General features: G+C 44.8%; 1 protein-coding gene across 4 annotated transcripts in view; it reads right to left on the bottom strand.

Moving 5' to 3' along the window:
• Positions 1-7,127: 7,127 nt before the first annotated feature.
• Positions 7,128-25,555, bottom strand: part of BCAR3 (BCAR3 adaptor protein, NSP family member) — a 144,561-nt gene continuing 126,133 nt past the window's right edge. For all 4 annotated transcript variants that reach the window (XM_077952882.1, XM_001103070.5, XM_015145271.3 and 1 more), the window contains 5 exons: positions 19,513-19,628; positions 15,213-15,384; positions 11,272-11,383; positions 10,814-11,026; positions 7,128-7,754 (listed from right to left, as the gene is read on the bottom strand). In XM_077952882.1, the coding sequence (XP_077809008.1) occupies positions 7,576-7,754; positions 10,814-11,026; positions 11,272-11,383; positions 15,213-15,384; positions 19,513-19,628 (792 nt within the window). In that variant the 3' untranslated portion in view covers positions 7,128-7,575. The remainder of the gene's footprint in view (positions 7,755-10,813; positions 11,027-11,271; positions 11,384-15,212; positions 15,385-19,512; positions 19,629-25,555) is intronic.

The raw sequence follows: 25,555 nt of genomic DNA, 5'->3' as shown, positions 1-25,555 counted from the left end.
AAGTCTCAGGTAATACAGAGTAGATGACAAATTCCGTAAGTGGGACAACTGTTTTTTTTCTTGCAAAGCAGTTTTGGAAATTTTATTCTAATTTTGGTTTCTCTAAGCTTTCCTAAAGGGGGAAAAAAAAGTTCACTGTCTCTTTAGAGTGAATTTAAATTGCTTGCAATAATTTGGATTTATCTTTCTTCTCCAGTAGCTGTGTTGCATAGACTTTCCTTTTACACTATCTATCCACTGCGTCCATAAGAACTTTCCTTGTACCTCATAGCCCAGTCTAGCCACTACACGCTGGACAGCATTTCCTGTGCTCTGGCTTGATTCCTGATCAGTTACAACACCCAAGTCTTCCTGGCATTTCAAAGCATGGGAAGAACATTTGCCATAATTAGTGACATATTATCTGTAACTTCAGAAAGTCTAATTTCAGAAGATTCACCTTTTAAAAAATGGAAATATGAAACTATGACTGCAAACTTTTAGAAACTCAGAAAAGGGAATAAAATTCAGGGTAGATGCTGAACAATGAGAGGCTGTGATTGTTGAGATGAAAATTTAGAGATCAGTCCCAAGTTTGGAAGTAGGAACACACAAAACAAAATAGTAGGAAAATAGTGTCAATTGTTAAAACTTCAGATGGACAGACATTTGGGGTGGGGAGCGCAAAACAATGAAAAAGGCTTTTATTATCGAAACTAAGATCAGGGAAATCACATCCTATTTGTGAGGGGCAGATAACGTCCTTATAACAATAACAACAAATGAAAAGGTTCTCCAGGCTCATTGAAAGGGATTTTATTTTGAAGAACGAACAGATTGTAAGTATTATCTGAAATACTTGGGACCAGAAGTGTTGTTGTTGTTTTTTTTTTTTTCTTTTTTCTTTTTTAATAGTTGCATTAAATACTTACCAGTTGAGCATCCTTAATCCCCAAATCCAGAATTTTCCAGTCAGCATTTCCTTTGAGCATCATGTCAGTGCTCAGAAAGTTTCAGATTTTGGAGTTTAGAATTTGGGATTCTCAACTTGTATTAGCTTAGGTTTAAAAAAAAATGCTTAAGAAACAATGAACTTACTTCTATGAGTTCCTATACCTAGGATCAATGTATTCTTGAGGATAGTCACTGTCAGGAATTAGGGAAACTACAGAAAACATAAGAGGCACCAAAAGATTGGGGAATTGGCAAACATACATTTTGAAGAGTAAATTCTGAGAGAAGTTGGACAACCACCCTTGAAAGTATTAGATAATGTTAGCTTTTAGGGGACAGTGTATTGGGCAACTGACTGAAGTTCCTAAGAATAAGCCATTTCAAAATAGCCTCATTTCTTTCTTTTGATACAAATGGGGGAATTCTAAGACACAATTCGTGTCTTGCTTTCAACACAATTTCAGTTTGACAAGATTTCTCACTTGTTTTTTGTGAGCTGTAACAGCACTGTTAGGGAGAATGGGAGCATTTGATGACCTGATTTGGTAAACCCAGAATCTCCACCCTGAGGAGTTTATATGTATATGTATGTTATGAACCATTATAAGATAAATGTATCACCCAGTTTAACAAATAGAATATTACCAGGTGGGTGCAGTGGAAGCACTGTCTGAGTGTGGAGTGAGACAGATAAAAACTACAAGCTTCCAATTCTGGCAAAGCAAGATCAGCAATCCCCAACCATCTTACTCCCTCTCACCCTTTTCTCCATTCTCTTCTATGGCTGAGAGCTCCTGCCACTGGCTCTTGGCATATAGCCAGCACCCAGATGGTGCTGTGCTGATGTAGGAGGTGAGATGAGGGTAGGAAGTGAGATGGCGATCTGTTGCCTGTCCCCTCTCTTCAGGTGCCAGACAGTGGATAGTAAACTAATGATAACGATCAGTTGAATGGGGGAAGTCACTGGAAGAGTTTGCAGTTCCTTGTGTCAAATCACAGGGGCGTCGTTTACCTGGTGACAGCCTTATCAAACAGATTATACCAACCCATTTGTTTAAACAACTTGAAAATTATTAGTGATTGATAAATGGTTGGTGCTACTTCTATCACTTGATAAAGTTTTATGTAAAGAAAATGATTTGTACACTGATTTATATATTTATGATTTTAATATCCCATTTATCAAATATTTTAAATATTCAATTGTATCTTGAGACTTGGCTTTTTCACTCAACATCATTTCTAAGATTTATCCTTGTTTATGCATAATTTTATTGTGTATAGTATTCCATTATAAAAGTATACACAATTTATCCATCCTCTTGTTGATGGACATTTGGGCTATTAGTTTTGCTGGTAAAAATATACCGCTTATGTATATCTATGTACATGTTTACTGATTTAAGAGTGTCTCTAAAATCTGTACCGAGGAGTAGAATTGCCAGGTCATCGTTATAGTTTTCATTACAATTTTAGATTCAAGGGGCACATGTTCAGGCTTATTACGTGGATTTATTGTGTGCTGCTCAGCTTTGGACTTCTAATGATCCTTTTGCTCAAATAGTGAACATAGTAACCAATAGGTATTTTTTCAAGCCTTTCTCCCCTCTCTCGCTCCCCGCTTTTTGGATCCCCAGTGTCTATTGCTTCCATCTTTATGTACATGTTTATCTAATGTTTTGCTCCCACTTAAAAGTGAGGACATGCAGTAGTATTTGGTTTTCTGTTTCTGCATTAATTCGCTTAGGATAATGGCCTCCAGCTGCATCCATGTTATTGCAAATAATATTTCATTCTTTTCCATGGTTGTGTAGTAGTCCATGGTGTGTATGTATCACATTTTTTTTTTCTTTCTTTCTTTTTTTTTTTTTGAGATGGAGTTTTGCTGTTTTCACCCAGCTGGAGTGCAATGGCATAATCTCGGCTCACTGCAACCTCTGCCTCCTGGGTTCACGTGATTCTCCTGCCTCCGCCTCCTGAGTAGCTGGGATTACAGGTGCCCGCCATCACACCCAGCTGATTTTTGTATTTTTAGTAGAGACAGGGTTTCACCATGTTGGCCAGGCTGGTTTCAAACTCCTGACCTCAGGCCACCCGCCTCGGCCTCCCAAAGTGCTGGGATTACAGGCATGAACCACCGTGCCTGCCCACCACATTTTCTTTATCCAGTCAACCACTAATGGGCACCTGGGTTGATTGTATGTCTTTGCTGTTGTGAATAGTGCTGTGATAAATACACGAGTGCAGATGTCTTTTTGGTAGAATGATTTCTTTTCCTTTGGGTATATACCCAGTAGTGCAATTGCTGGGTCAAATGGTATAATTCTAGTTTCAGTTCTTTGAGAAATCTCCAAACTGCTTTCCACAGGGGCTGAACTAATTTGCATTTCCACCAACAGTGTATAAGCATTCTCTTTTTTTCACAACCTTGCCAACATCTTTTTTTTTTTTTTTTTTCACTTTTCAGTAGCCATTCTGACTGGTGTGAGCTGATATTGTGGTTTTCATTTGCATCTCTCTGCTGACTAATGATAGAAGTTTTTCATGTTTGTTGGCTGCTCGTGTGTCTTCTGAGAAGTGTCTGTTCATGTCCATTGCCCACTTTTTAATGTAGTTATTTTCTTGCTGATTTAAGTTCCTTACAGATTCTGGATATTAGTCCTTGGTCAGATGTGTAGTGTGCAAATATTTGCTCCCATTCTGTAGGTTGTCTGTTTAATCTGTTGATAGTTTCTTTTGCTATGCAGAAGCTCTTTGGTTTAGTTGGGTCTCAGTTGTCAACTTTTGTTCTTGTTGCATTTGCTTTAGAGGATGTAGTCATAAATTCTTTGCCTAGGCCAATATTTAGAAGAGTATTTTCTAGGTTTTCTTCTAGGCTTTTTATAGCTTGAGGTCTTTCAGTTAAGTCTTTAATTCATCTTAATTTTTGTGTATTGTCAGAAGTAGGTGTCCAGCTTCATTCTTCTGCATATGGTTAGTTTTCCCAGCACTATTTATTGAATAGGGTATACTTTCCCTATTATTTATTTTGTCAACTTTGTTGAAGATCAATTGGTTGTAGGTGTGCAGCAGCTTTATTTCAGGGGTCCTTACTCTGCTCCATTGGTCTATTGTGTCTATTTTTGTACCAGTACCATGCTGGTTTGGTTACTGTAGCCTTGTGGTATAGTTTGAAGTCAGGTAATGTGATACCTTCCACTTTATTCTTTTTGCTTTGTTCCGTATGAATTTTAGAATGATTTTTTCTAATTTTGTCAAAAGTGACATTTGTAATTTGATAGGAATAGTGTTGAATCTATATATTGCTTTGGGCAATATTGACATTTTAATGATATTCATTCTTCCAATGCATGAACACTGATTGGTTTTCCATTTGTTTGTGTCACCTATGATTTCTTTCAGCAGTATTTCAGCAGTCCTAGTTTTGGTTTTTTGTTTTTTTGGTTTTTTTTTTGGTGACTATTGTAAATGAGATTATATTCTTGATTTGGTTCTCAGCTTCAATGTTACTGGTATATAGAAATGCTGCTGATTGTTGTACATTGATTTTGCATCTTGAGACTTTGCTTAAGTCATTTATGAGGTCTGGGAATCTTTTGGTGGAATCGTTAGGGTTTTCTAGGTACAGAATCATCATCAACACAGAGAAAATAGGACTTCCCTTTTTCCTACTTGGGTGCCTTTTATTTCTTTCTCTTGCCTGACTGCTCTGGCTAGGACTTCCTTAATTTTCAGTTTTAAAATATAATGCCACATTTGCCTCCCAAAGTTATTGTAATATTTTTACACTCCTACAAGCATTGTATAAGGGTTATTTGTGTTCCATATCCTGGCCAGCACTTAGGAGTCAGACTTCAATTTTTGTCAGTTAAAGGATATAAAAGAGCATTTCATTGTAGGTTTCAATTGTTGCCCTGATTATTGATGTTGTGCATCTTCATGTTTACTATGTTTCCCCTTCTTGTAAAAACCCTGTTTTTATCCTTTTTGTTTTCGGCGGGGGGGGGGGGGTCAATTGTCTTTTTATATTTATTCATGGAAGCTCTTTATGTATTAAGGATGCTAATTGTGTTAGTTATCTTTTACTGTGTAACATAGCTGGCTGATTTTGGCTCAGGGTTTCTCATGAGGTCGCAGTCCAACTGCTGGCTGAGGTTGTAGTCACCTCAAGGCTTTGACTGGGGCTGGAGAGTCCACTTCCAAGATTATCCTTGCTGGCTGTTGGCCAGAGGCTACAGTTCCTTGCCATGAGGACCTCTCCATAGGGATACTCACAAGGTGGCATCTTGCTTTCCCCAGAGTGAGTGATCCAAGACTCAAGACAGAAGCTACAGTCTTCTCATAACCTATCTCAGATGCAACATACCATTACTTCTGCCCTGTGTGCTTGGTTGCACAAAGCCTGGTATAATGTGGGAAGGGACAACACAGAGTGTGAGCACCAGGAGGCAGAGAACACTGGGGGCCATCTTGGAGGCTGCCTACCATACTAATCTGTTGTCCATTTTATGTGTTGCCAATATTTCTGATTTTTCAGGTTCTCTATGTTGTCTTTTGAATGAAAGTTCTTTTTAATGCAGATTGTTATTTTATAATTAATGCTTTTTCTAACTTAAGAAATACTTGATTCAAAGTAAAATATATTTTATTATAAAAGTATTACGATTTTGCCTTTCACATGTAGGTTCTTAACTCATCCAAATTTTATTTTTGTGTATGACAAGAGGTGAGAGACCATTTTCCCCCTTTCATTTGCTTAACCAATTGTTCAAGAATTAAAGTCATCCTTTCCCTTGCTGATCAACAGTATCACTCTGTCATGTTAAATTTCTGATGATACCTTAATTACTGTAGCTGAATTATGAGCTTTCATATCTGGTAGGCACCACGAACCGGTGACCGCTGTAAATAAATTTCTTGGTTTTGGATTTTGTAATTTTTACTCCAGACCTGTATGAGGACAGGCATGTGGTTGCAGATCCTCACTGAAGATTATAGTCATTATAAGTATTTTCTTCCTGGAGCTGTATGTGAAGACAGTCATGTTTCCTGGCAACCTCCCTTTGCTGGCAGATGAATGTTTTCTATTCCATTAACAGGGACCCTTTAAGGAGTCCTGCTTAATGGAGGCATTTTAAGTTCCCCCAAGACAGACACTCTCATTCATTGAGCTGACGTTACTCTTTGCCTCTAGGTCTGTCCCGGCTCCTAAGTTCTCATAAGGAGTTGATTCAAATTTGCTGTACCTTTTTCAGGTGCGGCAGGGGGAGAAGTTTGTTCCTTGGGGATTTCTATCAAGGTTGATCATACACTAAAAGGTATGTTTATTAAAATGTATTCAGGATTTAGTTATGGGTGAGAGGGCTAAAAGCATCTGAACCACCATACTGCCGGAAGTAGAAATGTGCTTTGGTATGTTTCAACAAAAAATAACATATTATGGCACCTTTTAAAAAAATGTGGCACATTTTTAAAAACCATCACAGGGAGATAGTTAAGTTACAGTGTAACTTCTGTCACCAATAAATCATAGTTTTTAAAGGCTATTTAACATCGTGGAGAAATTTTCACAGCCAGTTTAAGGCGAATATAAAAGTTGGTATGGTCCTAATACTATGTAAAAGAGAAGGAAAAACAGATTATTAAATGTTTGACAGTTGGTGGCAGAGTGACAGGATATGTTAAAGTCTTACATTCCAAATTCTGTACAATAGGGAAAGTTGAGAGGGATATTGATAAACTAGAAAGAAAGTAGAAAGTATCCCCCTTGCTTAATGAGAAACCTAGAAAGCCAACCTAGGAAACACATTGTTGTACTTATCAGCTAGAGGAAAAGGTAACAGTTGATTACTCTGAAATATGTGAAGAGATGTTGTTTATAACATCTGGGTGCCCAGTTTGTACAGGCTGCTATGCTGCACATGGAATTCAATGAGGTAAACTTGGCCTAACTACACCTGCTAGCAAGTACCACAGCTTGAGTCTGAACCCAGGTCCTGTGCAGCTGTTTCTACCTTGTATCACTATCACTCTGTCTCCTAATCCAGGAATATTAAATTTTTCGTACCACTTTCATTCATTTTGGTTTACCATCAGGATATGGTGCCTAGGGAAGAGCATGCCTGAGGTGGCTAAGAGGTAGAATTACTGTACCAAGATGAATTGTTTAATATGAAAGAGACTGGATACAACTGTTTCACAAAAAGATATATTTTCATTCATGAGTATTTACATTTTTCGTATTTGTTTAAAGAATATCATATAACTGATACCTTCTGAAATGGTTCAGGCTTTTAAACTCTTCTATTTACACTTATCTGACATGGAATTAAAACTAAAATGGTCAAATACCATGATAATAGAAAGCAACCAGCCAACATAGCTAGGTCTTCTCTTAAATTTGCTGATCAACATTAGCAGTAGTTATCTTAATAATAAATTATTCATTTAAAAATCAGTAGTAATTTTAGACAATTCATAAATAAGTGTGCTCTGTGCAATTTACACGTTTAATATCCTGTGGATACTAAAAGCTTGTATATTGTCAGATTTGCACATTATTACTTTATCAAATAGTAAGCTTTCCCAAAGATGAAGCTGGGGAAACTTGAAAAGACATTCTAAAGGTTCTCTGGAGAGTTATCAAAGCTCTGCCTGCTTTACAGGAGGAGGTTCCAATTTGCGTGAGAGGGCCGTTAAAATCTGGTTGAATTTCTCGTATCTCTCTGCCTGATTGACTTGTGCGCCTTTGCTGCCCCATAGCAATCGCATTTGAAATTCAGTCTTGCAGATTTCATTCATTTCTTCATCTGGTTGAAAACCTAATCAAAACAAAACAAACAGAAAGTTACTTCAGTTCTGTCTAAGTAGACTGAAAGCTTGCTTAAAGTAGAATCAAAATGAACTACTTCTCTCTCTCAGAACTTTAAAAAATGTCCCCAAAGAAAAATATAGGATCTATTCTGTATAAGGGAGAGCAGAGTCCCACCCTGCAGAACGTGAGCACCTTCAGAGAAGAAATAACAGGTCAACTCATTAAAAACAATAGCGTGAAACTGGTTTGTACAGACCACCGTGGGAAGTAGTGCTGTGGGAAGGAGGGTTCATGGTACCTAGGAGTTTGTTACTTGTTTTTACCAACTTTACGGATGTACAGTTTACATGTCATATGATTCACCTATTTTTGGCTGTGCAGTTTGATTTATGACGGTAAGTCTATATAAACCATCACTACCAGTCTTAGAACACTTACATCACCTTAGTACCTCTTTGCTGTCAATTCCTGTTCCTACTGCAGACCTCAGTCAACCACTGATCTGCTTTCTGTTGCTACTGTTTTGCCTTTTCTAGGAATTTGGGATAAATGGAATCATCCACTATGGACTTTTTAATGTGTGACTTCTTTCACTTAGCATGATGTTTTTGAGATTATTCCATATGTTGCATGTTAATAATTCATTTTTACTGATCAGTATTCAGTTTTATGGACATGCCATATTTTGTTTATCCATTCACCAATTGATGACATTTGGATTGTTTCAGTTTTCTGGCTGCTATGAGTAACTGATTGTGAACATTTGTGTACAAATCTTGTGTGGACATGTGTTTTCATTTCTCTAGGAAAGGAATTATTGGGTCATATGGTAAGTATATGTTAACTTTTTTTTTTTTTTTTTTTTTCTGAGACAGAGTTTTGTTGCTTAGGCTGAAGTGTAATGGCATGATCTCAGCTCACTGCAACCTCTGCCTCCCGGGTTCAAATGATTCTCCTGCCTCTCAGCCTCCCGAATAGCTGGGATTACAGGCATGCTCCACCATGCCCGGCTAATTTTGTATTTTTAGTAGAGACAGGGTTTCTCCATGTTGGTCAGGCTGGTCTTGAACTCCCGACCTCAGGTTATCTGGCCACCTTGGCCTCCCAAAGTGCTGGGAATACAGGTGTGAGCCACCGTGCCCAGCCCCCAGATGGTGACTTCTACTCATTCAGTTAACATGCTTTGAGCCCCTCCCCATTCACCTGGTCTGGTCTATGCTGATGAGCAGATGTCTGCCTTTCCTGGGTTCACTGTCACTTACAGCAATGGGAACTTGCTATGTAAATCTACATTAGAATCAACTGAAAAATTCCATCAGCGACCTTTAAAGTGATTTAGAGCTGTAGAACAGCTTATGGCACACTTTTCTAAAAACACAGCCTGATGTACTGGCTTATGCAACATCCATGGTAGTGTATTCATTGGCTTTGTCTAAGTAGGCACTCTGATATTTGTTGACTTGTTTTTATTGTTTGAGTAACATACAGCCAATCCTGGAGAACTTTTTGAGGAAGAAAATGAAACAGGTACGTGGTACTTATAACCACAGCAAATGACTGAGTCCCACATTCTGGTTCTGAGGCAGCTAGCTCCCTTTTAGAATTAAATGAATGGAGTCTCCTGCCCCCACGTAGTTCTTAACCTTGTGACTCAAACTATGGGTCCTTGAAGAATTTTTGAAAATTATATAGTAATGGAAAATAGTCATCCCCGATGACTGCCTTGGCAAAGCCCTCCTTGCTGAATGGTCTTTCTGCCATCACACCTTCAGCCCTCCAGCCTTCCTCCACACAGACACCAGAGTAATTTACTTTAAAACAGAAATCTGACCATGTTGCACCCTCCCATGGTTAAACCCTTCACCGGCTGTTCTTCAGCCATGGTCTATGTGGAAGGCCCTTCCCAGCTGCACCTCCCTCGGTAGCCTAGTTGGCCATTCCTTAGGTCATACCTTGTACAAATCTAAACCCAGGTACTTGTGGATCCCAGTTTTCACCAAGCTCTCTCAGTGGCTTTGCTTGGGTTGTGCCGTCTTGAGTGGAATTCCCAGCCTGCTTGCTGGTATCTACTTTGTCCTTTAACAATCAATGCAGTGTTTTCTGGGAAGCTGTCACCAGGTGCTTCCTCTTTCCTAGCATCTCTGACCAAATCAGTCCCTTCCCCTAAGTGCTCCCACAGTACACACTGCACTTATCGCTGCATGCTGAGATACCTGCTTACATTCCTCAGGACATCCAGTTAGCGTGGTGCCGCGCACATGCCGCATCTGTGATAAATGCCGGCCGGGCTGACTGAGGAGGCTGCTTTCTGTCACCATAGCACTTATAAGAAAGATACGTTTACACATTGTAGAAGTGCCCCACACTTTCCAGGATGTGTCTGATGATAAGAGCAGGGGAGCTCACTTCACAGGAATGCAGATAAATGAGGTCTGAATAAAACTCCACCTCCTCATCTTGGCACATCACCTTTTCTAATCTCACCTATTAGAGGTACTATTAATAAGTGGTAGGCAAGTTGGCCAATTCTTGCTCTGTTGCTCAGCACCCAGGCTGGAGTGCGGTGGTGCAATCTCGGCTCACTGCAACCTCCACCTCCTGGGTTCAAGTGATTCTCCTGCCTCAGCCTCCTGGGTAGCTAGGATTACAGGCATGCACCACCACGCCCAGCTAATTTTTGTATTTCTAGTAGAGACAGGGTTTCATCATTTGGGCCAAGCTGGTCGTGAACTCCTGACTTCAAGTGATCCACCTGCCTCAGCCTCCCAGAGTACTGGGATTACAGGCGTGAACCACCGCGCCCGGCCCCAATTCTTTCTTGACCCCTTCTCTCTGTTTATTCTATGCCATTGAACAAAAGGAACACTTCAAGAAGAAAGGAGAAAAGGGCACTTGAGTCATTCTGGAATTAAGAGGAAGTAATAACCAGCCATATAGGAAAGGGAAGTCCATTCTTTAATCCTTCCTCTTTAGTCTTTTTCTAAGTGAAGTCAGCCATGCTCTTCCATTCCTTCATTTCAGTTACTATACAGTGTTAGAGAAAAACTTACAAAAACCACCTCTCACCTGCCAGGATCCTCTCAGCATTTATCCGGTAGCTGTCCGTGGCCTCGGCCATCAATCGTGCTGTTGCCAAATGGTTCAGCATGATTTCACAGCTCTGGTCATTTTTTTCCCACATGTCGGTTCCTTCAAAAATGACAGCCTGGCGCTCCATTAAGGTCACAAGGGGCATCAGCAGTGGGACTGATACATTATTTGGGGGAACACATGTGGACTCTGAAGAATAAGGAGTAGAGTTTTCCATATCAGATGTTTTCCGAAGTTAAGCACAGAATGAGGTGACTCAGCCCTTGTCTTGTTATAGCAACTGCAGCCTTCTACAAGCAATGCTGTCATCTGATAAAAGCCCTGATGAGCCATTCACAGTGCTGCAGATAACTCAGGGCCTCATAACATGCCCTGTGTACTTGTACTCCACTCCCCAGCAGGTAGCCCCATGCTTGCTCTGCCCACGTGCTCACCTCTGCCTTCATGCAGGATTTTGCTGAAGGGCTTCAGCTGTTTCTCATAGAGAATGGCAGTTTGGGTGTACTGGTGCCGCAGAGCAGTCCACGTCTTTTCTAACCTTGTGATCTGGAAGAAAGGTAGTGTTCTGGGAAACGTTCTTTTTAAAATTACCTTTTTGTGGCTGGGCATGGTGGCTCATGCCTGTAATCCCAGCACTTTGGGAGGCTGAGGCGAGTGGATCGCTTGAGGTCAGGAGTTCAAGGCCAGTCTGGCCAACATGGTGAAACCCTGTCTCTACTCAAAACACAAAAATTAGCTGGGCATGGTGGCGTGTACCTGTAGTCCTAGCTACTCGGGAGGTTGAGGCGGGAGAATCGCTTGAACCCGGGAGGCGAAGGTTGCAATGAGCCAAGATCGTGCCACTGCACTCCACCCTAGGTGACAGAGTGAGACCCCGTCTCAAAAAAATAAATAAAATAAAATTACCTTTTTGCTTAAATTTTGGAACAGGTGATAAGATACACATGGTAAAAATGTCAAAGTGGCTGAAAGCAGGGTAGAGAGGAAAAGTAATCCCCCATCCTCCCCATCTGCATTGCTGTTAGCCCATCCCAGAGATGAAAACTCTCCAACTGCCTGTGCGTGTGTGCTTCACATACACCTGGCCTGCTGGCCAGTCGACTGTCAAAATTCAAGGCAGTATTGGATGAGAGGAAATAAACACGATGCAAAATAAAGCACCTGAATGAAAAATTGTAACTCTTGCTATAATAGAAATCAGCATTATCAGGAAAATATGGCAGAATTGATAAGTTGCTTATTTTAAATATGGATCCTAGAAAATTCCATTGTACCTGAAGAATTCTGAAAGCTCTTGAAATAAAACTGGAATTGACCTCCCCAAAATTCCTGTCTATATGCACACCCCTTTTAAAAATAAATACATGCATATTATACTACATAAACCATACCTATTCCTTGCCTCAAAAGCATTCAGTATAAGTACATATAGAACAGCCTTATTTTGTTAAATTTCTGCATAATAGTCCACTGTATGGATAGCTATAGTTTAACTAGTCTCTTAAAGAGTTTTATGACTTTTTTTTCTTTGAGACAGGGTCTCACTCTGTTGCCCAGGCTGGGGTGCAGTGATGCGATCACAGCTCACTGTAGCCTCAACCTCCCAGGCCCAGTGATCCTCCCACCTCAGCCTCCTGAGTAGCTGGGACAACAGGCATGAGACACCACGCCTGCTACTCATTTCTTTTCTTCTGCAGGTAACTCAGGGCCTAATTTTCCTCTGGAACAATTTAGTCAGCAGCAGCATATTACCACTGACTCTGACTGTCCTGAGATAAATGGTCCCCAAGTCATACCCTAAAACCAGCAAGGCTGTGTTAAGTTTTCTACATGAAACAAGGCCAGGGCATTAGTATTTAGGGAATAAGAGCCAACTTTGTGTCAAATATTTGAAGAATTTCATTTAATCTTCACAATGCCCTTTAAGACAGGTATTTTGGCTTCGTTTTACAGATCAGAAAACAGAAGCGATTAGGTAACTGCCCAAGGCTTCCCAGCCAGTATGTGGTAGAGCTGAGACTCATTTACTTGGCCTTGAAGAGCTCCTGTATCCAAAAGGAAGGTGAGTAGGCTCAGCACCAGCAGATGTGCTGTGAAGAAAAGGCTGTGGCTGGCCTTCCTCCTGCTGCCCACCATGCTGCCCTTCCTTCTGTAGACCCCTGCTCCCTACCCACTCCCTGAGGCATTGCCTTTCTGAAAGAAGCCTCTGGGTCTGGGCTAGGCCCGTCTCCTGGACGTACTCTCTTGACACTAGAAGCTGAGAAGAGAAGGTGGCACATGTGGCTATAGTGTAAGGGCTGGGTTGGATGGTAACATGCAAAGTAATGTGACTCTTTTTTTGGGCTTTCCCTGGGTATGCCACTTCCTCCTAGGCCATTGAATGCTCCGGAGGACTATGTCCTGTCACTGCTGATGTGCTCCAGAAGAGAAAGGCTGACACTGTTAAAAGGCAGGGAGCCACCTACAAAGCATGGTAATGTGGTTGGGGACAAGTCCCTAACCGCTGAGTTTGATGTCATGGATGACAACCATGTGATCCCACAAAATATCCCCTTTACCAGTCTCAGGGGAAGCTCTGGGCTGGAAGGCTTTACCCACAGCCTGGCCTGTTGGCTCTGCTGTCAAAATTCTAGGCAGTTTTAGATGACAGGAAATAAACATAATGCACATTAAAATACCTGAATGAAAAAATGATAACCCCTGTTATAGTAGAAATAGGTATATCATGAAAATCTGGCAGAACTTATGGACTGCTTATTTCAAATACCAATCCTACAAAATTCCAGGCTACCTGAAGAATTTTGAAAGCTTCTGAAATATAATTAGAATTGACCCCCCAAAAATTCCCGAAGAAGGCACTAAGTTGTTCAACCTTTTATTTTTAAGGTGACCTTGCTTTAATGCAAGTAAATTCTATTCCTGCCATGATCTGACTTGCGGGACATGTGATTGTGGCTGTTTCCCAGTAGCAATGATGGAATTTCAATGAGCACCTGGCAGGATTTCGGATATAGCCTGTGGCTATGAAACAGCCAAGCCGAGTGACCAGCGGTTTTGGTGTTACTAGAAGGTTTTGCTGGCTGGATTGTAAACTCATACTCAAGTCCTCCAAGCACCCAGGGCTTGGGAGAACAGAAGTGGGAGTGCTGATCCTAAGCGATGAAGATGGCAGCATGACTTTCCTCTATGAGGCCTGCTTGACTTCAGATACAGATATTCATGTTTGACACTCATCCTAAAAAACCCCTGGCACAGCAGATAAATTCAAATGCCCAATTTCAGAAACGGTAATTAGGGAGTTCTATGGCAGATGGACCAGGAATCTGAACTTTTTAATAGGACAGTCTGTTTTAGGTGACCTGAACTAAACTATTGTAAGGATTCTCTGATAGAAGCTCTGCCAGTGTCTCATTTCCCAAGGATTATACTAAACTGCCCACACACCCGGCGACCCAGATGGAGGCAGTCTCTTTCTTATACGACACACTTTAGCCACAGATGTCTCATCCTAATTGGTTCTCCATGAATCACTACTGTTCATGAGGATAACACTTGCCACTGTGCATCAAAGAGAAAGCATGGACTGTCAGCAATTATCTACTACTTTAAAAATAGACCCCAGAGACTGGGTGTGCTGGCTCACGCCTGTAATCCCAGCACTTTGGGAGGCTGAGGTGGGTGGATCACCTGAGGTCAGGAGTTGGAGACCAGCCTGGCCAACATAGCAAAACCCTCTCTCTACTAAACATACAAAAATTAGCGACGTATGGTAGCCCATGCCTGTTATCCCAGCTACTCAGGAGGCTGAGGCAGGAGAATCACTTGAACCCGGGAGACAGAGGTTGCAATGAGCCAAGATCACGCCATTGCACTGCAGCCTGGACAATAGAGTGAGACTCCATTTCAAAAAAAAAAAAAAAAGACCCCAGTCCAGGCACAGTGGCTCATGCCTGTAATTCCAGCACTTTGGGAGGCTGAGGCGGGCAGATCATTTGAAGTCAGGTGTTCGAGGCCAACATGGTGAAACCCTGTCCCTACTAAAAATACAAAAATTAGCTGGGTGTGGTGGTGCATACCTATAGTCCCAGCTACTTGAGGCTGAGGCATGAGAATCACTTAAGCCTGGGAGGCGGAGGTTGCAGTGAGCTGAGATAGAGCCACTGCACTCTAGCCTAGGTGGCAGAGTGAGATTCTGTCTCAAAAAAGAAAAAAAAAAAAAGACCCCAAACACTTAGGACACTGTCCCCTAAATGAAGCAGCTTTCACTAAGATTCAATTTACTTTTGAGATTGACTAATATAGTCTGATTTGCCAAACATGGCATGCAGATCTCTTTACAGAACATTAAGTACACATAAAGTAATCGGAAATTTACCTGTGGCATTTCCAGGGCTTTCATGAGAGCTGAGAAGGAATAGAGGTCCCCCATGGAATCCTTCAGTTCCACTGCCACCTGGATGACCTTACTCAGAGTGGCTGCTCGGTCCTCCAAAGTGCCCGTGCAGCCCAGAATGTACACTGCAATGCCGATGGCCATCGTGCTGTGTCTGAAAGCGAGGAGATCAGTGGTCAGGTTCAGGGCCAATGAGACTAGGAGAAAACCAAACCAAATCAGCCAAGAGCAGGGCTGTTTTTGTGCCATTTGCTGCCATTGCTCTAAAATGTGCTGGCAGCACAGTTTAGATGGCCAATCTCAACAGAGAACGCCCCTTAGCAGGCTGACTGTGGAGGGCCAAACTAGGCCACAGAGGGTACACTTTCAGTCAGAAAGCAAGATGTCCCCGGACAGGGCCATGTTCAACCCTGGACCTGGGGGCACAAAGAGGGAGCTCCTGAGGCAAAGCTGTTTAACAGTTGCATGTGGCTGCTAGTACCCTGTACCATGAGAGGTCCGTGGAGACAGCAGGTCCCCCAACACGCTCTGAGAATCTCTCCTCAGGGAAGCCCAGGGCCACCTCCACTGGGCCCCCTGGACTTGGGGATGGAAGGGACAGGAAAATGAGAGGACATTCTTGATCCAGGATAATAACATGGCTATCAGAACAAAGGCAGGAAAGAGGAGGTAAGAATGGTGTTATCCAGCCCCACTCCAGAGGCCAGGAAGTGAACGGGGAAGAGGGTAAAGATTGATGGGCTGGAATGTGCCTGTAAGGCCAGACCCTAATAAAATCAAAATCTCATTTTCCCCAACAATCCTCCCTTTTCTCATCCTAAACTACACAGGTCAACCTCAGAGACCCAAAACAGGAAGCAGGGTGATCTTTCCTCCACATGACAACAGGACTAATATGAATGGGGTCAGTCCGCTGCAAAAGCATAGACTGTGATCCCCTTTCCTTCCCACTGTAAATCAGGACCCAGGAGTTAACTGCTTTAGACCAGAATTGCCTCAGTTTCTTCCAGGCTGTGGTACAAGTGCTGGAGGCAAAGCCCCAATGTATAGCTAGAGTTACTAAAATACAGCATGCATTTGAACTGCAGGGCCACTCTGTCCTGAATGTTCAGAGCTTGGGATGTTACTCCACGCTGTGCTCTCTGTGTGTCCAGGTGTGTTGGTTTGTCTCTTGCTGTCCTTGAGCAAAGGGCAGCAGGGATTCACTGAGTGCTTAGCATCACTGAGTTCTCTAATGTTTGTTGAATAGGTAATGAGCTCTGCCTCCAAGTGTGTTTGCACACATATGCATGTATGGGGCTCACTTGCAGTGTAAGCTTAGGCTGGTACCTAACTGCTCCACCCCTCAGGTTCTTCATCTGTAAAATGGGAGCAAGGGTTGTGAGAAAGAGAGACTGTGTATGGGAGTGAAAATAATTAAAGTGAGCCAGGTCTCAGGCCTGTAATCCCAGCACTTTGGGAGGCCGAGGCAGGCAGAATGCTTGAGCCCAGGAGTCCGAGACCAGCCTTGGCAACATGGGTGAAACCCCATCTCTACTAAAAATACAAAAATTAGCCAGGCGTGGTGGCACATGCCTGTAGTTGCAGCTACTCGAGTGGCTGAGGAATGAGAATGGCTTGAACCCAGGAGGCGGAGGTTGTAGTGAGCAGAGATCGGGCCACGGCACTCCCGCCTGGGTAACTAGAGAGACTATCTCAAAACAAAAAGAATAATAACGAAAGTGCCTGGCACTGGCAGGCGCCTAATAAATAGCAGTTGTTACTAGCGCTGTCTCTGCATGCCTCTCCCTCTGTGTCTTGGTCCATTTTGCCTCTTTGTCTCCGTCTCTTTCCTCTTTTCTCCATTTATCTCCTTTTCCGGATTTGTCTTTCTCAATTAATGGATCCAAAAATAGACCTAAAATATATTTTTATTATTTGTTTTTTTCTGAGACAGGGTTTTGCTCTGTTGCCCAGGCTGGAGTGCAGTGGTGTGATCACGGCTCACTGCAGCCTTGACCTCCCTAGCTCAAGGGATCCTCCTGCCTCAGCCTCTCAAGTAGCTGGGACCACAGGCATATGCCACCATGCCCAGCTAATTTTTGTGTTTTCTGTAGAAACAGGGTTTTGCCATGTTGCCTGGCTGGTCTCGAATTCCTGGGCTCAAGTGATCTACCTCCCTTGGCCTCCCAAAGTGCTGGGATTATAGGCATGAGTCACCATGCCCAGCTGTTATCTGATACATTTTTGGAAGAGTGTTGTTATCCATTTGCAAAATATTAACATTGACAGAACATTTTAGATGTTGCTTTTAACTATAAACTCACTTCCCATGCTGCATTCCATTGATTCTTTATTCAGTGTTTTCTCCCCCTATGTTTTAATGGCCCTCTAGTGTTACATCAATGGTTAACTGAATGGTTATATCCATTCACTCAACCAACATTTGCCTGAAACCTCCTGGATACACCGACTGTGGGAAAAACAACTCGGGCTGGCAAATCTGCAGCAAAAGCTCCTGTGGTTGGCAAGAGGAGGCATTCAGATGTCACATGAAGGACACTTCCAGAGCAGTATGCCTGGAATGGGTGAGGTGGTAAATTAAAAATAAAGGGTGGTTTTGTATTTGATTCTCAAATGCAAGAAGGTGATGTCATGTGACACATCAGGACCTCTATAACCTTGGCCTTTATTTAATAAACACATTGTAATTAATAAAACTACTCCCCAGGCTCTTAAAAGAAGATCCCACAGGTCACAAGAAACAAGCTAAGAAGCAAGACCCCAGGCAAGAGGCAGTCAGGAGAAAAGAGAAATAAAGTAGAAAATCAGAAAACAGCCAAGAGAGAAGCCCCAAACAAACCTGTTGCCCTCAGCCTGTCCCAGCACCCTGACTGATACTAAGAAAACAGGGCTCAGATTCATGAGGCCTGGAAGCTGGGGGGTTTCAGGCTGAAATGTCTCATGGAAGAAACGGCCAAGTGTGGTGGCACAGCTCCCCTCTGCTGATAGAACGGAAGCTAGCGGAGCTGGGAGGCCAGGCCCCTGGGGCAGGAGGGAAAAAGGGGACACCCGGAGAGAGGCTGGAACCTAGAAAAGTCTCAGGAAGAGCAGGGAAATTCAGAAGTGGGATCTAGAATTCCCCAAAGGCCTAAGCAATGGGCATTCCCGAACAAAGTCCGCATGGCCCCACTTCTTCACCTCCGTCCTCCCACACGGCTGCAATTCAGCGTTCTCGGTAGTTTCCATGGGATGTACCACGGCTGCGAGACCAAAACAGCAGCAGCATGGGAGTCATCTTATCTGCTGTACAGCCGAGGAAACTCCAACGCAGCGACATCCACCCCCCCAGAGGTGGCTCTTTACCCTGAGAACAGTAAATTCTAACTAAAAAAAAGTCATCCTTCAATCATCAGTCACATTGCAGGTGCCCGAGAGTGATGTGTGGGGCTGGTGGCTACTGTAATGGTCAGTGCAGGACGTGTCTGTTACCACAGAAAGCTGTCTGGACAGCGCTGTGATCTGGAACTTCATGGAAAGCCATGGGCAGTCAGTCATGGCAACTAGGACATGGGCTGGACAGACAGAAAACTTAACAAGACAGTCCTGCCCAAATCAACTTTAAAAAAATGTGTCAAAAAGGCCAGCTTTTGTGGTAATACGGACATCTAGTCTAGTGCTTTTCTTAAAAACATACCTCATTGTTGGTGGCTTTCTAATTCCTAAACACTCCATTTCAATGGACACCCAGGGCCCCGGCTTTTCATGAGAAGAGGGGAGGGATGCCTCGGAGGCCCCGGGCCAGTGCCGTCATCCCCGACCTCTGACCCTATTTGTCCACCCCTCAAAGAAAACACTGTCTAGACTCTGCTCTTCCCAGCCTTTCCCACAAACTCCTCCTGATTCCTCAAGCAATCTTAACTCCCAAAGACACAAAGGCGCAGCTTGCTGGGCAGGAGACTCCACCGTGCTGGGGCCCCAGCTCTGCCCCAGGCTGCAGGATCTGTGACTCCTGCTCGCACAGGCCAGTTGAGTCACTGGCTTCAGGCCTCTGTTCTCTCCATCCACGCCTCCAGGAGCAGGGACAGGAACACGTTCTTTGTTCCTGAGTTGTGCTGTCTCTGTGCAACCCCAGGGTTCTCAAGCTCAGGCTTCTGGGAAGAGTCGCTGTAGGCCATGCGCCCTGAAGCGCTGCTACCCCAGGGCTAGGCTGGTGCTGAGCCTGTCCCTGTTCTAAAACCTGCTGCTCTGATGCCTGCAAGGAGCTGGGAGGGTCGGAAGTGCAGAGGACAGCACTGCTCACCTTTCAATGATGTCCAGGCGCAGCTGGTGTCCGTGAGGCAAGGTAATGAGTTCCAGGCCTGAGCTCACCCCCATGTTTCTCCTCATCTCTTCAGAGACTTCAAGTATCCTAGCAACCTGTCAAGAGCCAAAGGTGAAATACACTGGATCAGGAAGTGGGCTTGCCTGATCACGAATTCCGCATATGAGAGGAAACACACTGTACTAGAATGGCGTGGACACACTTTATGTGTTGCATTTCTTTATAAGCAACCACTGAGACTGCTGTTCTTATATGATGTTTAGGGTGTTTTAATACACATAGAAGAGTATAAAACTTAGGGGGAAAAGAAAGACTGGTGGGAGATGCCGACGCCACTCTGCAGATCCACAGATTTGTTAAGTGTTTCTGCCCAGCCAGAGAACAGTTTAGTTCTCTAAGCTTTTGTCTGACACAGGCCGGATCCTGCTGTGACGTTTTGCTGCCAACAGCAGGGCTGCATGTGTTCAGAGCCGACCGATCCCCTGCAGTGGAAAAGCGGAATCTCATCCAAGAGCCTCTCTGCTGTGGGCTTTGCCATTCATGTTCTCACTTAACAGCCACAGCTGGCTGCTATTACCCTTAATTACGCTTCTCCTGGGCTCAGTAAATGCTCTATATGTCTGGAAACTATTAAAAATGTGTACCGTGATTGGAAACCTGAGATCTCAAACACACTTCTTTCTCCTGAGAGGCTTTTCTTAAAATCTTTGTCCCAGACAGCTCTCAACCCATCGCCATTCTAGTATGTAATCTCAGTTTATTAGAATCAGGTATTAGTTATTACAATGTCACGAAGAAGAGTTACAACCGAGCCAGTGTGTCTCTAAAATGGGGCCAACAGGCCAGGCACGGTGGCTTATGCCTGTAATCCCAGTGCTTCGGGAGGCCGAGGTGGGGGGATTGCTTGAGGACAGGAGTTTGAGACCAGCTGAGCAACATAGCGAGACCCCATCTTTACAAAAAATTAAGATTTAGCCAGGCATGGTGGTGTGCGCCTGCAGTCCTAGCTACTTGGGACACTAAGACAGGAGGATCACTTAGCACAGGAGTTTGAGGTTACAGTGAGCTATGATCATGCCACTGCACTTCAGCCTGGGTGACAGAGCAAGACACTGTCTAAAAACAAAAGAAAAATTAAATGGCGGCTAATGATACCTCACAGCACAGTGATGTACTAAGAGTGGAACTAACAGCTGCAACAACAAGTCTAGCCACCTGAACACACGGCAGGCATAGGACGGCTCCTCTCCTTGATCTGGTACACCTGTCCTCAACCTTAATTACCCCAAGCTATCGAAACACATCTGGACATTTAGGTGGTATTACTAACCCTGCCCTATAACTTCTGAGGCTGAACTACTGTCAACCCTGAGGGGATGACCCTGTGGATGAGCTCTCCAGTGGCAGACGCCAGGACAGGATGCGGAATTCCTACTGTGCTCCTACCTGTGCTCTCTGGGCCTCAGTTTCCCCTTTTCTAACATAACTGCTAAATTCACCTTTCTCAAGGACTCTGCAAAGGATTCAGATAACTTTAGAACTCCCAAAAGCTACCTGAAAATACAAGTTGTGAATCATCAGCCATGTGGAAAGGGGAAGAATTCTGGCCAGATCTTGGGAAACCGATTTACACCTTGACCTTGGCAAGGCAGCCCAGACGCATGCCATGCACACTTCCTCGCTTATTTAGACAGCTGCCCTCTGGTAGACGTCCCAAACGCTGTACTTCTGAGGGGTGTCTCCCACGCTCTGGGTGGCGAGATTGAAAGGCCTGTGATTGATTCAGTTTTGCTCTAGAAAACCTGGCAGACAGGCGGCGGCCCCTGCTCTCCAGCCTGCGTTTCTTCAGCATATATATGCCATGCCTAGGTCACTTCCCTGTAGCCACACCTGCTTGCCTGAGGGCCGAGGGGATCCCAAGCTCATACCGCAGGGCCTGGATTAGGTTCCCTGACAAATGCCCAAGGTTGTGCAGCTCACAGACACAAAGGAAGGACAACCACATCTAGAGCATTTACTGTGAGCCGACTCCACAGGGCAGGGTAGCAGAAGCACCCCCGACGAGGCCTCCCTCTGCCCTCCAAATCTTAGCTGGTCTACTCTGCTCCACCTCTGGACTCCACCCATTGCTACTTCTTCCACTGTCTTGGAGGCTGCTGCACGGACCCAGGAGACCCCGATGGGGGCCCGGCCCAGCCCTCCTCCCAGCCACAAGGGCCTTTCTAAAACGCCATGAGATTGCCTGGCTCCATTTGCTGGTTCTGTTGCCCTGGGCATAGAGGATCAGATCTGCACCCAAATCAACTGTAAAGTGCCTTGAAGGCAGGAAGCAGAAGCAGAGACTTAAAAACATTGAAGGAAAGACCTGTGAAGCCCTCCCACAACCCACCCCAACTCCATCTTCTTCTACCCACACAGAACAAATCTGCTGCAAACCTACCCCGCTCTCCATGGCTTTTGACAACTGAGTCTCTGCGCGTGTGCGTTGCCTGCCATCTGCAAGATGCTTTTGGTGTTCATCTGGCCAATGACACAGCCTTCCAAACTCATCTTGGACATCCCCGCCCCATCTCCACACCCCACTCCCCGTTCAAGGCCCTGCCCAGAGGCCCCACAGCTCCTGTGCCTTCCCCAGCAGGGCGTTTCCCACCTGGGTCATGGTTCAAGGTCCTGCATCACTGTCCCTCCCCAGCCCACCCCCACCAAATAGCAGGTGCTCCAAGAACAGAGACCACAAGCTGCCCTGGCACACAGGAGGCGCTCAGTCAAGGCTGAATATATAACCCGGATAAACACATCGTGCTCACTGTGGGCTAGGCAAGGTGCCCAGGGCTTTTACTATATTAGTATCTCATTTAGTCCTCGCCAACCACCTGGGTAGCTGTATTCCTTACAGACAGGCAGAGAAAGGGAGGCTGTTCAGCTGATGTGGCAGAGGCAGGATTCAGGCTCAGTTGGGCCAAGCACTTCACTACTGGACCTCACTTCTAGCTACAGGCAAAGACCTTGTGCATGGTGGGAGAGGCTCAGTGGCTCCTAACCAGGCCCTTGGGGGTTGGGGGCATGGACACAGCAGGGCAGGGAGCCTGGAGGGCTCTTAGGACCACCCACTGTCCTGATGGCCTATCTGGGCATCTGCCCTCATGGCTGGGAACCAGCACGCGGGACCCAGATGCTAGCCAGAGCCTGCTCTCAGCTTCCGGGTGGCCCCGTCTGGGCTGCCACTGCATCTGGGGTGGGAAACAACAGATTGTGTATTTCCCTCTTAGAGATGCTGATTGTGTCTGCTTGGAAGTCAGTGGTTCCAGAAGATAATATGGAAATCGTGGTCTGCTCTTGAGAGACAGGGAAGAAGGAAGTTTCAACATGGCCCTGCCCTGGGGCTGGTTGGACAGAATCCAGGCTGGCTCCTGCTCGCTGCCTGGGGAGCCCATCCAGCCCCCTTGTCCAGGGGTGCCTGCAGGCAGACATGGGAGTGAGGCCCCACTAGGAGGACAAAACGTGCCACAGCAAGCCAGGGGGACTGCATTCTTCAGTTGAGACCATCCTCGGAGTCTAGTTTCATGGCTACCAAAGGTAGTGGGCAGGTCCCAGACCTCCTGCCAAGGGCAGGTGGGCAGGCAGGCAGGCATCTCTCCTCCACCTAGAGGATCATTAAGCCCTGCCCAGAGTCACAGGAAGCATTCATTCCCCTGGGAATTGGGCTGTTCTGTAAACCCAGGCCTGTTTCTACAAGGAGCTTCCTCCATGGAGAACCCACGCAGGTTCATACCAGGCCAGAGTCTCCCTCCTGGCCCGCTGACATGGTTCTGCTCTCAGATCCAGGGCCCAGTGTGCCTGACAAGAACAGAAATCCTCACTACTCTTACCTCCCAAACAGGTTAAGCTCGCTTTGAAGTGAGGTCTAGATAACTCTGCTAACTCCGCAAATTGCGTGACTACCTGGGAGCACTGCCCGAGGTCATCCGGCCAAAAGTGCAGCAGGCGCTTGTTCTTCCAGTGCAGCCCTGGCTCTCTTCTCAGGGCCTGCCCAGCAGAAGTGCACCCTCAGCCCCACCTCCTAGGCCTGGGCAATGAGTTACTCTGGTTTCTGAGTCATCCCTCAAGTTCTGTTGTCAGCAAGGGCCTTGTTTACTCCAGGATGGCCAGCAGCTGCCTAAAGTTCCTCAAGCCTATTTGGGGGAGCCCTCCATCAACTTTGGCACTCCTGCAGGAGTGCGCTGAGACTGGACTTCTTGCCATGATTCAACACATAGGTAGGAAAACCCCGTTCCTAAATAAGCCCTGACATCTGAGGCTAATTGACTTCACTGAACTACGAATAAAAAAGGGCTTCAAATGCCCAGGAACCAGCCTCTTTATATGAAAAGGTGGACCGAGCCCACCGTTGCCTGAAACAGCACCTGGTGTCTAGAATACAGTCAGCCCTCCTTATACGTGGCTTCTGCAACAGTAGATTCAACCAAAGGAGGATCAAAAATATTCAGGAAAAAAAAAAAGCTGCATTGGTATGAAACATGTAGACTTTTTTCCTTGTCATTATTTGCTAAACAACGCAGTATAATGGCTATTTACAAAGCATGTATATTGTATTAGGTGTTATAAGTAATCTAGAGATGGTTTAAAGTATACAGGAGGATTGCATAGGTTATATGCAAATACTATTCCATTTTATATAAGGAATGCAAGCTTCTGTGGATTTTGCTAGCCACTGAAGGGCCTCAAACGAATCCCCACAGATCCGAAAAAGTGACTTAATCTCTCTTCAGGATGTGGTTGCTTTGGGACCACCTATGGACAAAAGTCACTCACATGTAAAATAAATGTTTCCTGCAAAAAAATGGTGATGGGCTGGGCGCGGTGGCTCACATCTGTAATCCCAGCACTTTGAGAGGCCGAGGCAGGCAGATCACTTGAGCTCAGGAGTTCAAGACCAGCCTGAGCAACATGGCAAAACCCTATCTCTACAAAAAATACAAAGTTAACCAGGTGTGGTGGCATGCACCTGTGGTCCCGGCTACTCAGGAGGATCACTTGAGCCCGGGAAGCAAAGGCTGCCATGAGCTGCGAACGCACCTCTGCATTCCAGCCTGAGTGACAGAGTGAGACCCTGTCTCAAAAAAAAAAAAAAAAAAAGGCCGGGTGCGGTGGCTCAAGCCTGTAATCCCAGCACTTTGGGAGGCCGAGACAGGCGGATCACGAGGTCAGGAGATCGAGACCACCCTGGCTAACACGGTGAAACCCCGTCTCTACTAAAAAATACAAAAAACTAGCCGGGCGAGGTGGCGGGCACCTGTAGTCCCAGCTACTCGGGAGGCTGAGGCAGGAGAATGGCGTAAACCCGGGAGGCGGAGCTTGCAGTGAGCTGAGATCCAGCCACTGCACCACAGCCTGGGCGACAGAGCAAGACTCTGTCTCAAAAAAAAAAAAAAAAAAAAAGGTGACAGTGTAAATATTTAATCACGTGGAAAGACAGTCACCTTGATCAATGAAAGGTTCAGGGTTTGGAATAGTGTGTAGAGACCTGTGCCATTTCTGCGGCAAATAGATATTATGCATGCAATTATTTACACCTATACATTTACAGAGAAAAAAATAATGTTTTTGCATAAACCAAATGCTGACAATGGTGATCTCCAGGAAACTGGATTTGGTGTGATTTTAATTTTATCTTTTAATCTGTATTTTAGAATTCTTTTCTTTTTGAGACAGGGTTTTGCTCTTGTTGCCCAGGCTGGAGTGCAACAGTGCGACCTCGGCTCACCACAACCTCTGTCTCCCGGGTTCAAGCAATTCTCCTGCCTCAGCTTCAGAGTTACTGGGATTACAGGCATGCACCACCACGCCCAGCTAATTTTGTATTTTTAGTAGACATGGGGTTTCTCCATGTTGGTCAAGCTGGTCTTGAACTCCTGACCTCAGGTGATCCACCACCTTGGCCTCCCCAAGTGCTGGGATTACAGGCATCAGCCCCCATGCCCGGCCATTTTAGAATTTTTCTAAATTGAGGAAGGATTATTTT

The sequence above is a fragment of the Macaca mulatta genome, chromosome 1, assembly GCF_049350105.2.
Source record: "Macaca mulatta isolate MMU2019108-1 chromosome 1, T2T-MMU8v2.0, whole genome shotgun sequence".
Classification (NCBI taxonomy): Eukaryota; Metazoa; Chordata; class Mammalia; order Primates; family Cercopithecidae; genus Macaca; species Macaca mulatta.
This window is presented reverse-complemented; position numbering and strand designations above follow the sequence as displayed.